At 36.1% G+C, this 14,690-nt stretch overlaps 1 protein-coding gene across 5 annotated transcripts in view; it reads left to right on the forward strand.

Annotated features, from left to right (window-relative positions):
- OCA2 (OCA2 melanosomal transmembrane protein) overlaps positions 1-14,690 on the forward strand; it is a 204,993-nt gene that overhangs the window by 59,447 nt on the left and 130,856 nt on the right. For all 5 annotated transcript variants that reach the window (XM_040662061.2, XM_004938466.5, XM_025146634.3 and 2 more), the window contains 3 exons: positions 6,415-6,572; positions 8,354-8,436; positions 8,770-8,923. In XM_040662061.2, the coding sequence (XP_040517995.1) occupies positions 6,415-6,572; positions 8,354-8,436; positions 8,770-8,923 (395 nt within the window). The remainder of the gene's footprint in view (positions 1-6,414; positions 6,573-8,353; positions 8,437-8,769; positions 8,924-14,690) is intronic.

The following is a 14,690-nucleotide window of genomic DNA, read 5'->3' on the forward strand; positions in this document are numbered from 1 at the left end:
TATGCTGGCTGACAGATTGCAGTATTCTCAGTGGACATTAAGAGCTACTCTGAATGTCTACAAGAATTTCATGGTAGGCAGACAGGTGTACTGTGATAGTCCTTGTCACCAAGCCCAAAGAGGTTGTGTATGAGACTGCTTTAGGTGGAAAAGAAGTGTCTTACCTCGCGTGATACTAAATTATGCTAATGAATGCTCTTTCCTACTTGCTCATCTCTCAAGAGCAGTTGAAATGTGTTGAATAGGTACTAAGTATCATTTACTTGTTTTATTTATGTTTTTTAAAAATCCTTCATTTCATTTCTATGCTTTTCCAGAAAAGCTCGTGTACACAGAATTGTGTATTGAGTATATACACTCTTATGAATACATCTGCATACACTAGAAAAATCTGAAAAATAATAAACCGAAGGTGGAAATATTTTTTTAAAATCAAGTGGAGTCCCCACCGGACTTCATCATTCTGGTGTTACTTAGATATTTGTGTTGTTTTTTTTTTTTTTTTTCTGTCATGCACACGTGACATCAGACTTGTTTGGAGCTGTGACTTTCTGTCTCTGGCTGCCACTTCTAATATAGTGTCTCTTTAGCACTTTTCCATTTTCTCTGGCTCCTGTTTGATGTTTCCATACCTTTGTTTATTGCTTGAATTTACTCTAGTTGATTTTTCCCCACTAACTTCTGTGTATTTTTTAGTATCTCACGTGTATCTCTCTTTGCTTTATTTATCCCCATGGATTCAAAGCAGACATGTAGCACTGAACTGTGCTGGCTGTAGTTTCTGAAAACTGAAGCTTTCCTCCTGTGATTAGTAGAAGCTTTCTGACTATATAAGATGTTTTTTAACACTAATTTCCCTATTGGCACAAGACCCAAATTAAGTGGATTTAGTATGATTTTTTCCAAGTAGTGGTAATATTGTTCCTTTTTGACAAGACTTAGGATTTATTTGCTTTTAAATTCAAACAATCAACTCTTTAATACCTGACAGAAATAAGTTTATTATAAAGTGAACTTGAAGGATGCTTTTCCGTAGGAAGCAAGATTCAATGCCCTTGTTAGTGTAAATTTGTGCAACATTTTCAGACCTTTCGCTGAAAGGCCTTATGTTAAATGGGAAGCATCAATAATTAATAGGATGATGTACTTTTGGAAAGTGGGTTATAAAAATAGAAGAAGAGATATGGAGTCTGAAATATTCCAGCATTTCCTAGGTTGTGTCAGGTACCTATTCTAACACATGAACATACTTATTTTCTGTAAGTCCTTAACCATTCAAACTTTCAAAGTAACCACAGTCCATTAGCTGGTTAATCACAGAAAGGATGATAATTATTCATTGCACTTGTTCATTTACCACAGAAGTTTTCAGTCTTGAAGAATGTTCTGAAATACTTGATGGATCCTGTTTGTTCCTTCATTTCTAAAAAATTCTGCCCTGACCTAAGCAAAATTTTAATTACTTCTTAAGCTACAGGGGAAAGCTGGAATAGAGATGTGCAGTAACCTTTAGAATTGAACTAGGCTTTATGAAATTCAGAAATAATGGGGATTTGTGGACACTAGTGAGGAATTACACAATCAAACTGTACATTCATTCATTATCATTTGAAGAAGTGTTTGTATCCCTAGTAGAGTACCTTCTTTTCTTTCCCTGCCCCTGATATATTTTTTGCTATTTCTACATTTCAGTGGTAGAAATATTGGTTTCTTAAAAGAAAAGGTAAATCTTCTTCTAGTGCAGTTCTGGGTCAATGGGTTTCACATCATCTCTATCCCTGACAGGCATTTCAGTGAGTGTTGTTTGCTTCCCTCTCAAGAGCCTCAGCACTTATGCCAGTTACTGCCATACATAAGGGAAAGTTAGGCAGTCTAGATGCAGCAGTTTTGTTTTCCTTTTTCATATTGCTTTTCAGAACATACTTCTTGTGGACCTGAAACCTAATAATAACTAGGGAGTGGATTTTGAATTTTTTCTGTGTCTGGTCAAGAATTCTACAATTTTTTTATTAATATATTTTAAATCCTTTCAGTCCTGACCTGATTGCTTCCTTTATATGTTTGATATCTCCTTAATTTAATTCTTTGGAGTGAGGATTGACATTTTGCAAGTTATTTATATTTGCACAACACCTGCTGTAAAGAGTTCCTTATTCACTTGCTCTCTGAGTACTATCACCACAAAGCAGAACTTAGGGAAAATACATAATCTAATGTCATGACTGAACAGGTCTTTGGATACCCTAAAAAGCCAGGGTCAAATTGACTAGCTAGTGGCCATTTTCACTGACTTACCTCTTTCCTTGGTAGCTCTGAAAGATTTCATCATGCCCTAGCCAAGCTTAAATATCAGAAACAGAAAGCAGAAAATTTATCTTAGCAGTAATAAAATATTGAAATTTACATAATATGATAGATTTCTTATTTTAGTTGGATTTAGTGGAACCATTCAGAAAAAAAAAACAAAACAAGTACATGTATGGAAATTGATAGGGGAGACATTAGACAGAGAAGACAAAATATGCTAAGCTTATCAAATTCCTTGCTGAGATAGAAAGATGATGGGTGCAAATGTGTTAATCATAGAGCAAGAAAACGTCACTAGAAAAACTTGTAATCATGCCATGACCATTAGTGACACTGAAAACACCTTTTCTGCTCCCTGAGACTGAGGTATTTATAGAAAGAAAGACTACGGGGAAATGAATACACTTGGGGTGTTGAAAGTTTTTCAGCTTTCAAGGAGAACTTTAAAAATGGGTTCTTCTCCTAGGCAATATAAAGTAATTAACTGAATGAAAAAGAAAACAAACAAACAAACAAAAATCCCATAACCAAAACAAGGCACCACCAAAAAACAACAACAAAAACCCAAACAAACTTCTCAGATCATTTTGGTTATTTTTCCTCTTCAAATTTATACTATGTTGTTGCTCTAGCCCTCTACTGTCAGACAATCTTCAGTCATTTTTTGCTTGAAGAAAACATTTAAAATTGTTTGTTGCTGGAAATGAACTAAGCATTTTGGTCTGCAGGCAGTGTTCAAGCTTCTAAGAAGAAAGATGAAGACCAGACCATGTTCATTGGCAGGCTAAGAAGCAGAATATCAAGGTGTGGTTGAGAGAACTAATGAAACTTCTGAAACTGACGGAGCATAGAGAGAAAGGATGGATCCAAAGTAGAGAAAAATGGAACCAAACTCTCCAAAAAGGGAAAAGAGGAGGAGGAATTACAGTGAATTCTTCAAATGGGGAAACCAAGAGTTATAGAAGAGCATGAATTTTTACTTTGTATAATTTGAAGTCATGATCAAAAGACAAAACTGCAGAGAGATGTAGAAATAAGCCTAGTTAAGAGCAATATGTAAAAATAGATTCTAAAGCCCGGGGAAAAAAAAAAAAAGTCTTTTAAAAATGAGAAAAATCTAAGAAACCAGTATGAGCAGCCTGGACACAAATCAGGATCATTAGTATATACGCACATTGGAAGCTCGGTGAAAGAAAATCGTTACATGTAATAATCTCAAGGTACATTTTACAGTAGGCAGAATAGGTGATAAAACTAGATGTTAAAGAATGCATAAAGTCAGCATGCAAATAGAGAGTCTCTATAAATCATTGCTTTTCAGATGGTTCTGTACATAATGCATAAATGGCTGGAGGGAGGGTAAAGCATGGATGCAGTACTTAGGGTGTGACTCATCCCAGCTACCAGAGTTAGTCAATCCAGGCTCTATTTGTACAGTTCACAGAGAGTTAGTGCTTCTACTATGATGGTGTAAAATGAGACAATGAATTCCATCTCCCCTTTTTCAATAATTTAAAACAAATTAAAAGAAACAACTCAGAAACAGATGTCCGTGGCACAGAAACAGAAACTGGTGGATAAATAACAATATAAATGTTTAGCCACTGTATCCCCTTCCATTTTGCTGTTTATGTAAGCTACAAAAAAGTAAAATGATATGAGCTCACTCTCATGTGCTCTGAAATACCTTCTAGGAGCAGAAAATACAGCTCATGGTTTAGTGCTGAGCGATGGACCTAGTCTGGTGCCAGGTGTAATTACAGAGAGCCACTGTGTAGTGGTGCACAAAGTGTATGCAACCCCAAATCCCTTGACAGGATAATTCACAACAGTAATATAATTTCAAGAATGGAACTATATAAAAATGAGGCAGCTTAGCCAAAGTGAAATAAAAATAACAGCTCCAGCTTTAAATCTTGTCAGGGAGATTTCTTGCTTTAAAGGCACATACTGGAATCTATGTTTCACAAATGTTCAGAAAAGAGAAAAAAGAAAGCACGTATTATGGTTAAATTGAAGAGTTAAAGAGAATATTAGAAATAAAATGATAGTTTCTAAAAGTTGAAGTCATACCTGAATGGTCAAAATGGAAGAGAGACCACATTCTGGTAATTTAAGGGAAATATAAAACCAAGGTAAGGCAGAACAGACGTATGCTGAAGAGCTGACTGAGAAAACGGGCTGGTAAAAAAACCACGTTTTGGTTTATCTAGGTGTAGCTGAAGTTTTCTCCTAATTTAGCCTGAGTTTACCTTTCATAAAGGCTGCGATCTGGTGCCGTATAACAGTGGAATTACGATAGTTGCTAAATAGAGTTTGAAGAAAGACAACTGTTGGAACTTAAGCAGACCAGAGATGTTCAGTTGTGATGTTTTAGGTTGAAGATGTTCAGTTCCACCTGAAATCAAAGGAGAACCTCTTTATGCTTGGAATATTTCTGATGGATTTAAGTGTTCTGAAGGGAATGCAAAAAGATTCTTAAGTATGCCCCTATTTAGAGGAAAATAAGGTAAGAACCACTCTTCTTGAAAATAATGTTTCATTTTTCCCCATTTAATTTTAAACATCCTTTATAATAGCTTCTGAATGTGACATCTGAGTAATTATAAGATTTATTTTAAAAGTATTTCTTAAAAGGGAGCCTCCATAACTATATGCACCTGAAGCTTTTTGAGACATAAATTACTGGCTACATTTCTGATAAAAAGCAGACTGTCAAAAAGTGTTCCAAATCATTGGGTTAATAACTTTAGGTCAGCAGGTCTTATAGAAGGTATAATTAATGTCTCAAGTTAGGGATATACATATAGTTCCAGTGGAGAGTAATATTATGTATGCAAAAAACTACAATACCATGTCACAACTGGAGTTGGTCTCCTGATTCGTTACTTCTGGAGTGAAATTTCTTTAAGCAAATAGATGCTTGTGTTCGTTCATGTATGTTCATTCTTAATGAACGTGTGAATGATGATGATGATGGCTTGCCAAGCTAAACAGGGAGACATTTATATTACTTTGCAAAGTACTGGCTCTTCACCTGCCACTAGATGATAAAATCACAGAATGGTTTGGTTTGGAACAGAACTTAAAGCCAACCCAGCCCCAATCCCTACTAAAGGCAGGGCTTCCCCCCAGCAGCTCAGGCTGCCCAGAACCCCATCCAACCTGGCCTTGAGCACCTCCAGGGATGGGCACCCACAGTTTCTCTGGGCAGCTTTGCCAGTGCCTCACTGCCCTCTGAGTGAAGAATGTCCTCCTAACATCTAATCTACATCTCCCCTCTTTTAGTTTAAAGCCGTTCTCCCTTTGTCCTATCACTAAGCTTTCCTTTTTTTCCCCAAGCCCACAGGTATGCTTCTTTCTCAACCATGCCAGAAGTGGACTCCTAGTAATACTGAGTTTAAACAGCCCTACATGTTCTGAGACTAGTTGAACCAAACTTCTAATATGTTTGTCTCTCATGGTTGGCTGATTTCTTAATTATATTAGTCTAGGAATGTAGTTTGACCACATCTTATGCTAGATGTTCAAGAGAAAAGGAAAGATAGAAAAGGAGCTGAAGGAGAAAGAGACAATTAGCATTCTCAGAGGAGCTTGATTATGCATTTCTAGATGTTAGAAAACATATGAATTAAATTTTGACCAGAAATCCAAATTCTACATCACAGATGGAGAATTGATTCTGATTTAATTTTCCACATGGTTACAGCTTGCACAGTGTTTCCCCCAGTACAATCTCAGGTATGTTTAAATGGTCCAGTTAATGATGCGGACTTTCTTCTATACAAGCACTTGAAGAGCATTACTTCTCAGGCTGTCTGAGAGATTTGCAAGGAAAGGACAGAAGGATTTGTTGTGATTCTTTAAGTTCTTTTTCCTTAGGAAACCAGACCAAAACTGTGCTACTTGGTGAAGAGGTAAACATCTGTTTTCTTCCTTCCGTAGTTCCTTAGGTATTTAGGATTTCTGGTGAACCATATGTTTTCAATATAAATCGACTCATCTTTTTTGTTGTTGTTGTTGTTGTTTTTTCTTTCTCCCTCTTAAATGGGAATATCTTATACTCACTTCTACTGGAAATTTACACCTTAACAAGTTTACTGACAGCTATGAATTTGACAGATTTTCATGACTCTGCTCTGTTGAAGTTAGACATGGGAGGCCCGTTTGCAGCAGATGTAGCTGATGAACAAGCACAAGAATACATTTTAGTACAAGTCAGCCAGACTGAAGAAACTGGATCAAGGAGGAGACGCCAACAGCAGGTGGTGGTCTTTGTATTTTCTTTCACATTTTCTGAGTTGTGTTAAATCTTTTGTGTTTCATCACTGTGTCTGAGTTGGTCATGCTTTTCTTTGTGGTAAAACTGGTGTCAACATCAGCATTAGAAAAATAATTAGAAGAGTGAAGTTACATTTTCCTCTGTGTTTGTGAGATTTCCTCTAACTTTCAATATTTATTAAAATTGTGTAAAACATATGCCCCTTTGAAGTTCATGCATTAAAAATTGGCAACATTTCAGCAGTTGTCTTAGAAGGGAGAAACAAGTGCAAAGTGCCTTTTCACACTCACTGAAAAATATTTTTACATTTTATTGCAAATTATTTTCTCACACTCACTGTCACCCATTTTGTCTTTAATTCCCTTCAGGCTTTGATGTTGTTTATAACAACGTCCTGCTGCTCCCTTCCTGAGAACTCAGTGAAGGAGAATCTATTATGATGTGTCATTGAGTATCACTGAACAATGGAGAACAGCTTCATCATTTAATAAATAGCACTGGCATATAAACAACTGCCTCTCATTCTGTATGAGGTGGATGTCCTGTCTTGACCAGTGACAACTTAGCCTGTAATGTCAATAGTATTTCCACTTATACCCAATCTCACAGTCTACATCAGAAGATTAGTCCCACTACCTCACTGTGCTGTACAAAAGCACAATGGCAGTTACTCTCTTTAATGTCCCAGGCCCGTGATGTGAAGACTACTTTAACCCATGCTGTTGGCCATGATCCCCAAGGATCCTCCACACTGCTGCAGAATGCCATCTTCATCTGGCACTCCAGTGATGGTCCTGGCATGATGAGATTAAGCTAATCAGAATAACCTCCTCTGCTTGCACACTCCTCTGGCATTTATCTGTGTCAGATGTTCCAAGTTGGCTATGTTGTTTTTTTTCTCCAATTTTTAGCACATAGGGTCTGGACAGACTCAGAATTTAGGCTTCAATTAACTGAATTCAAGTTTCTTTACATTTTTTTTTTTAAAAATGATGATCTATGTGTCACCACGTACACATAAGGATACCATATTTGAGTAAACGTGGCACAGATCAGGCTGTTATTTTATTGGGTAAAGTTTCAGAAAAGTGACTTTTGTTTTATTTACCTTTTTATTCCTAGAGGATCAGAAGAAGAGAGAAATTCTGTTTGCTGAACTCTAGCATGTGCTCTTCATGATATCTTGGGGAAGGATCTTGTCCATGGGCCTCTCATCACCTGTATCTCATGCCTGTTAGTTTTACTCCCAGGCAGACTTTGGAAGTGAACCATATTGTCTCCTCTGGGAGTCAGTCTCCTTGTGGTGTAGACAACAGGTCACTCCAGGGACTACTGACTGTGGGAGGATGCTGGACACTTCACCAGCTCTGGCTGCTTTCTTTTATGTAGTACTGTAATGCTCTTAGCAGGTCTTCCTTAAACATACCGAGGCAAGAAAGAACATCATAACATCATGCTGTAAAAGTACTACTGTGGTAGTCTTTAATTCCTTCCCTCCACCCCAAGATGTTTGCATTTAGGAAAAAATACCCTGGGCCACAGGGAGTGTCTCAGGCTTCACTGAATGACAGGATGAGTTTGCCCCAAACTGAGAGCTGTTATTATACCTAATGAAGTGTTATGAATATAGGCTGTTGCATATGTTCTTCGTAATAAGTTTTCCATACTGTAAAGGACATAGAATGAAGAGGTATAATACCCCAGAATAGAGACTTACCATTTTAACTGATGTTAATAATATTACCATATCTGACTCTTTTGCAGGTGGTATACAACTGGTCTCTACCCTTAAGTTCAAGAAGAAATCAGCAAATCATCACAACTAGAACCTTTCAGATACCAAACAGGTTGGCTAAGAGACTGGGATATGAACCATTGAAGTAGTAGTTTACACAGACTTGATGGTAAAATAAGAAGATAGCATTTTAGAAATAATCTATCTCTGTTTCAAAGGAGTGGGAAAGTGTGACCCCTCCTTTACTTTTTAAAATGTATTTCCAAAGTTGGGTTATTTTCTAAACAGATGTATCCGAATGGATAGAGTGAAAATATTTGAAGACTCTCACGATTGTAAAAAAAATTAAATAAAAAAAATAGGACATACTTATTTATAGATACTCATTATGAAACGAGTGCATTTTCACTCAAGAAAACAACAAAACTTCTCTTCTTTTCCCCAGAGGCACCATCGTCTTAAACATTCAAGCTTTCCTGCAGGAGCCTGGAAGTGTTCCTCTCTCCATGAAACATCAATACCTTCATGCAAATATAGAGGCACAAGTAACAATTGCATCCATCATCTTAGTAGGCGTCTATGTGCTGATCATATTAGAAGTAAGTCATGTTTTCTGTTTTAATTTTATTTTTGCCATACACTGCAAATGAAACACGAGGAAGAGTATGTTCTTGGCATTTAACATACTTCTAAAATCTGTATCTGATCCGTGCTGTATCTTTATTGTTGTTAATGAAATAAATAAGATAAGTATGAGGAAATTGTTCTGAATTATAACCAGTTCTGGCAAGTTGTACAAACAATGCATTGGTTCTTGCATATTCTTCTGTTAGTGTCTCTTAATGTTTTAGTACTTTTTACAGGATTATAATTTGGCTGTGAGAGTAAAAATGATTCTGGGTTGTAAAAAGTGTGGAAAATCCTTGATTAAAAATCAATTAACTTAAAGACAGGTTAAGAAAAATGCTTTGGTTATTCCTTTTTCTAAGGAATCTCAAACTATAATTTGGTGTGCTTTTACAAGGTTAAACTGAGCACACTTTTTAGTATGAGTGACATTTAGAAATGCTTTTACTGTACCATTTAAAGAGGAACTAAAATCTGAATTAACATGAAGAAGTCAAAGGATGCAGGAACTTTAAACATTTATTGCAACTTCATTCCAAAGTCTTGAGTTACCAAACTCAAAGAAAATGCCTTAAATCAGCAGCAAGGATGAGAAATATGTCAGAAATAGCTTAAGCTCTGACAGATATCTTTGAACTGAAAACACCTACTTTCTGATTATCTTGAAATAAAGTACAGATTCAGGAGCATACCTTATTTTTTTTTCCCTCCTTTTATTAATTCATGTGAGTGTTAACACTCTCCATGAATTCTCAAGTTGAATCACACCAGATTTCCACTTGTATGAAACAGAAGTGAATCACGTCTATAAAGCATTTAATAATGTCTGGCCTGCTTACCATATCTCTTCTGTACCTTCAACTTTACATCCTGTTACCCTCTGAAATGGTTTCTTATCAAATATTAATGGCACATGTAATGTGGCAGACGCTTTAGACATTTAGATTTGGTCATTCAGGAATAGCGATTTATTTCTATGTATTTTATACATGAAGAAAGAGATTTAATATTAAGTATAGAGAGGGACTTGGGCTAGATATTGATATAAATATATGAAAGCATGCAATACAACATCAAAACAATCTTAATGCTTTTTAATGCAGCTTTTACTTTTGAAAAAAACTATGTAATCATATGACAATTGCAAAATATTGTTTTTTAAATATATGTAGTATCTGAGGTTACATGTTTTCATTCTAGAAAAACAGTTTGGAACAATTCATGGGTCGAAGGAAGTGAAGGTTTGAAACTGAAGAGCAAAACCAAGAAAAACATTAATTTTCCTGTTGTTCATAAGAAAAAGCTCTAAAACCACTGATTTGTTTATTGCTTCTGTGATCAAGAAGATCATAGAAAAATTTCCATTGTTGGCAGAAAAATTATTTCTTATTCAAAGACAGAAATAGATCTTTACCCGTAAATTTTGAATTTAAGATGTGGGAATTCGCCTATTGAATCATGGTTTTAGCTTTCTCCAGAGTAGCTGTAGAAATGAAAAATACTACAACTAGAGTAAATTTTAAACTATAAATATATATGCTAGCAATAACTGAGATAGAAATAGAACTTGACTGTTTTTCAGTTCCCCCATGGATCTCTTCCAAGAGATGGATGTTAATATTTTTAGTATATGTAACAGTGGCTTACCTCATATTCGCTATTTATAACTTTAGTGCCTGAAGTAATGCTTTCTCAACACATTGCACTCTATTCCATTAGCTGTTATCACTGTTAGAGAAATCAATTGATGTTGCTGTAGGAGTGATCTCTCATGGATTTTCATTTTCTGTGTTGTTGCTCCCCTTCTTTTATCTGTATTGCAGTTTCCTGTGTTTTATTCATTGTCATTGCGAATATAGGTTCAACTTCAGGCAGCGTGTACACCCAAGTGCATTTTTAGAGCTATACTTTCACATATTTTCTTAGAACTGTGAAGAAATAGTTGGCATTTTATCTGTTACAATGCACAAGAGCTATCTGAAGGTGTGCTTCTTGCTCCTCTTGCACAGGACTTTTCCCAATACAGGAAATCATCTTGTGCCCCCACCTTCCTGAACTCCACAATCCTCATCTTTTTGTTAGTCACCTGGGAATGTACAGCAGAACAGGCTGCAAGAGCTTTTGCCTCCCACAGATACAGATGATGGGGAGAACTCTGATGTTATGATTGAAAGATGAATTTCATTTACTGTAAACTGTTGTTTTCTCCAATCTTAGACCAGTTCAAAGACACAGGAAAATTCTGCTCTGAAGCAGTTGTATTCATCTTTATTGGCACCAAATCTGTAGGAGCCCAACATATGTCAAGTACCAGTTCTTGTTCAGTAGAGAAGTCTTGATGTCTTCTGAAGAACGGCTCATAGAATCATAGAATAGCTTAGGTTGGAAGGGATCTTAAAGATAGTTTCAACCCCCTGCCACGGGCAGGGTTGCCCCCCACCAGCTCAGGCTGCCCAGGGCTTCATCCAACTTGGATTTGGGCACCTCCAGGGATGGGGCACCAAAGATTCTCTGGGCAGCCTGTGCCACTGCCTCAGTGCCCTCTGAGTAAACAATTTCTTCCTAACATCTAATCTAAATCTACCCTCTTTTAGTTTAAAGCCATTCACTTCCCGCTTGTACTATCACTATCAGACTGTGTAAAAAGTTGGTGCCCTTACTGTTGTAAGCTCCCTTGAAGTACTGGAGGGCCACAGTGAGGTCTCCCCATATTATGTTCTCCAGTCTGAACATGCCCAACTCCCTCAACCTTTCTTCATAGGAGAGGTGCTCCAGGCCTCTGATTATCTTTGGGGCCCTCCTCTGGATCCACTCCAATGGCACCGCATCCTTCCGGTAGTGAGACGTTGTGCTGTGCAGCCTGGTTTCTTCATGCATTTATTTTTAGTGTTACTTCTTGTTACATCTTTTAAAACCATTTACGTGTTATTTAATCATAAAAATTCGAAACACATTTCTGATTAAGAAGATTCTAATTTTGCCTCTCCAGTTTCTAAAGATTTCTTATATATGCTTACCAGAAATGTGAATATTTTTGTACTTCTCCATCCTACTCTACTCCTTGATGTTTGAGTATATTGCCTTTAACTTTGGATATTGCTTAGTTACATTTTCTTAGTAAGACATGTGTGTTCCCTTTTTTCTTTCTTTTTCTTTTATTTTCCACATAATCATCCTTTCCTTCAGAAACTGGACATTCATCCTCTTGCAATTGATTTTTCTTCATATATTGAACAGTCACATCATTGCATTTCAGTCTTCACTGCTCTCCCCTTTTCCCAGAGGAGAAAGGAGAAAAATATATATTTCTTGTGGTATTTCTGAAATAATCTAATCCATACCATTTTATAGACTTGTAGAAAACAATGCAATATTTCATTTTGTTCTTGGAAGCCTACACTGCACAGGAAATTAAAGCAAGGGTACATTAAATTAAAAAAAATAAAAAAATGAAAAGGTGGTTTATGTTTACCTGCTTTGATCTCAGCTCTGACCCTTTAGGGTTCCTGAGGAAGAAATGGATCATACGTATGCTTTCGCAGAGGTCTATGGGGAGAGCTGGTATAAAGTGCAGATGTCTGGAGTTTTATGTTGATGTTGCTGTACTAAATTAGTTCACAATGCATTTCAAGAAAGACTCTTTCTAGTTTTGATCCTCAAAACATGCAGCCCTCTTTGACTGAGAATTTTTCAGAAAAAAATTTCAAACCAAAAATCTTAGAAAATTTACTTTTTGCTTTCTTATCTGAAAAAAATGTTTGAAGCAGAAAAGTGTATGCTCTTTATTGCCTTCTTTGATTAAAATGCATGGTATATGGAACAAAAGTGACATTTTCAGGAATTTAAAATTCTGTGAGAACCTCCACTGAAATTGTTTTATCACTAGAACTATCATTCATATTCCCATATGTAGCTAACCCTAAGGAAGATCTTGCTGGGATCTTCCAAACAGCATTTTAGTGACCTGACGTCTTGAATGACGTTTGCAGGTCTGTATTACCTTTTAAAATGCAAATATGTGAAAGTGCAAAATCTGGCCTTAAAAGGTCTGGCTTCTAATTTTTTGAAGCATGGACTTATAATCACAATTTTATTAATTTATGGAAATGGAGACTACCAGTTTCTTTCCATATTACTTTTCTATTATTAACTGTTTTAAATTATGAATAAACATCGCTTAAGCTCAATTACTTTAATACAAAATAGAGTGATTTTTAACAGCATCTAACCAGCAGAAATTATCCGCAGACATCAAAATTACTACAGAATTTAGTATGTGGTTTAGCACAACCATTTTTCTAGCATTGTGAGCTGGTTGAATCTATGTCAGAAATCACTTTTACAAATGAAATAAGGTTTTTTTTTTTTTTTTTTAATACTACTGTCCACGCTCATAGAGTCTTTAAAAAAAATTAATAATAGCAATTAAAATATATATACTTATTTCCAATAGGGTGGTTATTTGGACATAGGAAATTATGCTTTAGGGAGGGAATAAGAAAACTGAAGAAATATTTTCTAGCATATGAAACATAATATGAATGATTGTGAAAGGCTAATCTTAAAGGAGACTTTTTTTTTTTCAGATGAGGAGAGTCATAGAAACTCTGGATGAGCTTACTCAGCATGGTTTCCCACTTCCCATCCATTCTAATATTGATTGGTGTTTAAATATAGACAGAAGAGTGTGGGTTAGTCTTCCCACCTCCACATATAACCTATCAAAAAAATTGTTAGTAAAGGGACAGAAGAAAATCCATTGCCTTTACTGGAAAAGACATCGTAAAAAAAGAAAATCAGAACAACTGCTCTTCTGGTCCCTTATGTGAATTAATACATTCCTGCAGCTATTTTTTCCAGTCATACTAGTTTGTAAAAATTTGAAGTATTAAAACACTGTAGATGTTGGCAGAAAAATAGGGCAGGCTATCAGAAGAAACCATCTATATTTTTTAGTGAAGAGTCTGAGCTGTACCTCATAGGACAAGACAAAATTTGTCCTCATCTGCCTTTTATGACTGGGGCTGGCTAGTGAGAAAAAGAGCACAAAGTGGGGGCAGAGCTGAAAAAACAATGTTCTTGTGTTTTCCAGCCAGCCTCCAGCTGTTCAAACATGATGGAGAGCAAAGACTTCTTGATTATCTTGGTGATCTGTGCCATTTTACACTGAGATAGAAATGGAGCCGAGAGCTAGGACCCAGAGAGCAAACTTGCTAGATGGAGGCATAGATCATTAATACTGGTTGTTCCATGAAAGCTGAATACAGTGTGATGACCACAGTTGTCCAATTTTTTAGATCTATCTTGGTGAAAATCTGTCTTTTCTCTGTATATGTGTGTGTATACATACAAGTGTGCACTTTAGAGAAAAATGTCTTAGATGTGCTGCTTAGGCAGTATATCTGTAGTGTGTAAATTGACCTTAATTAAGAACTTCATAGAAAAAAATTACCACTGGATGGTGCTGCTTGCTATTCTGGGAACTAGACGGCATTGCTAGCTTTAAAAGGTGCTAGCACCCAGGCTCCACTTTCCACAGAATGTTATGCTTTTCTGTAATAATAGGAGTCATATTTCCAATGCTAAGTGGATGCTAATTTCTAAATGTCCATTTTCTATTCTCCGTTGCCTTTTAAAACTAATTTATAAATGTGATATGTTCAGTTTTTGAAAGACTATCAAGCACAAATGTCTTGCCTTTCTTCACTGACAATATATGTTGATTTTTTCTTTTTGTTT

Source organism: Gallus gallus, chromosome 1, assembly GCF_016699485.2.
Source record: "Gallus gallus isolate bGalGal1 chromosome 1, bGalGal1.mat.broiler.GRCg7b, whole genome shotgun sequence".
NCBI lineage: Eukaryota > Metazoa > Chordata > Aves > Galliformes > Phasianidae > Gallus > Gallus gallus.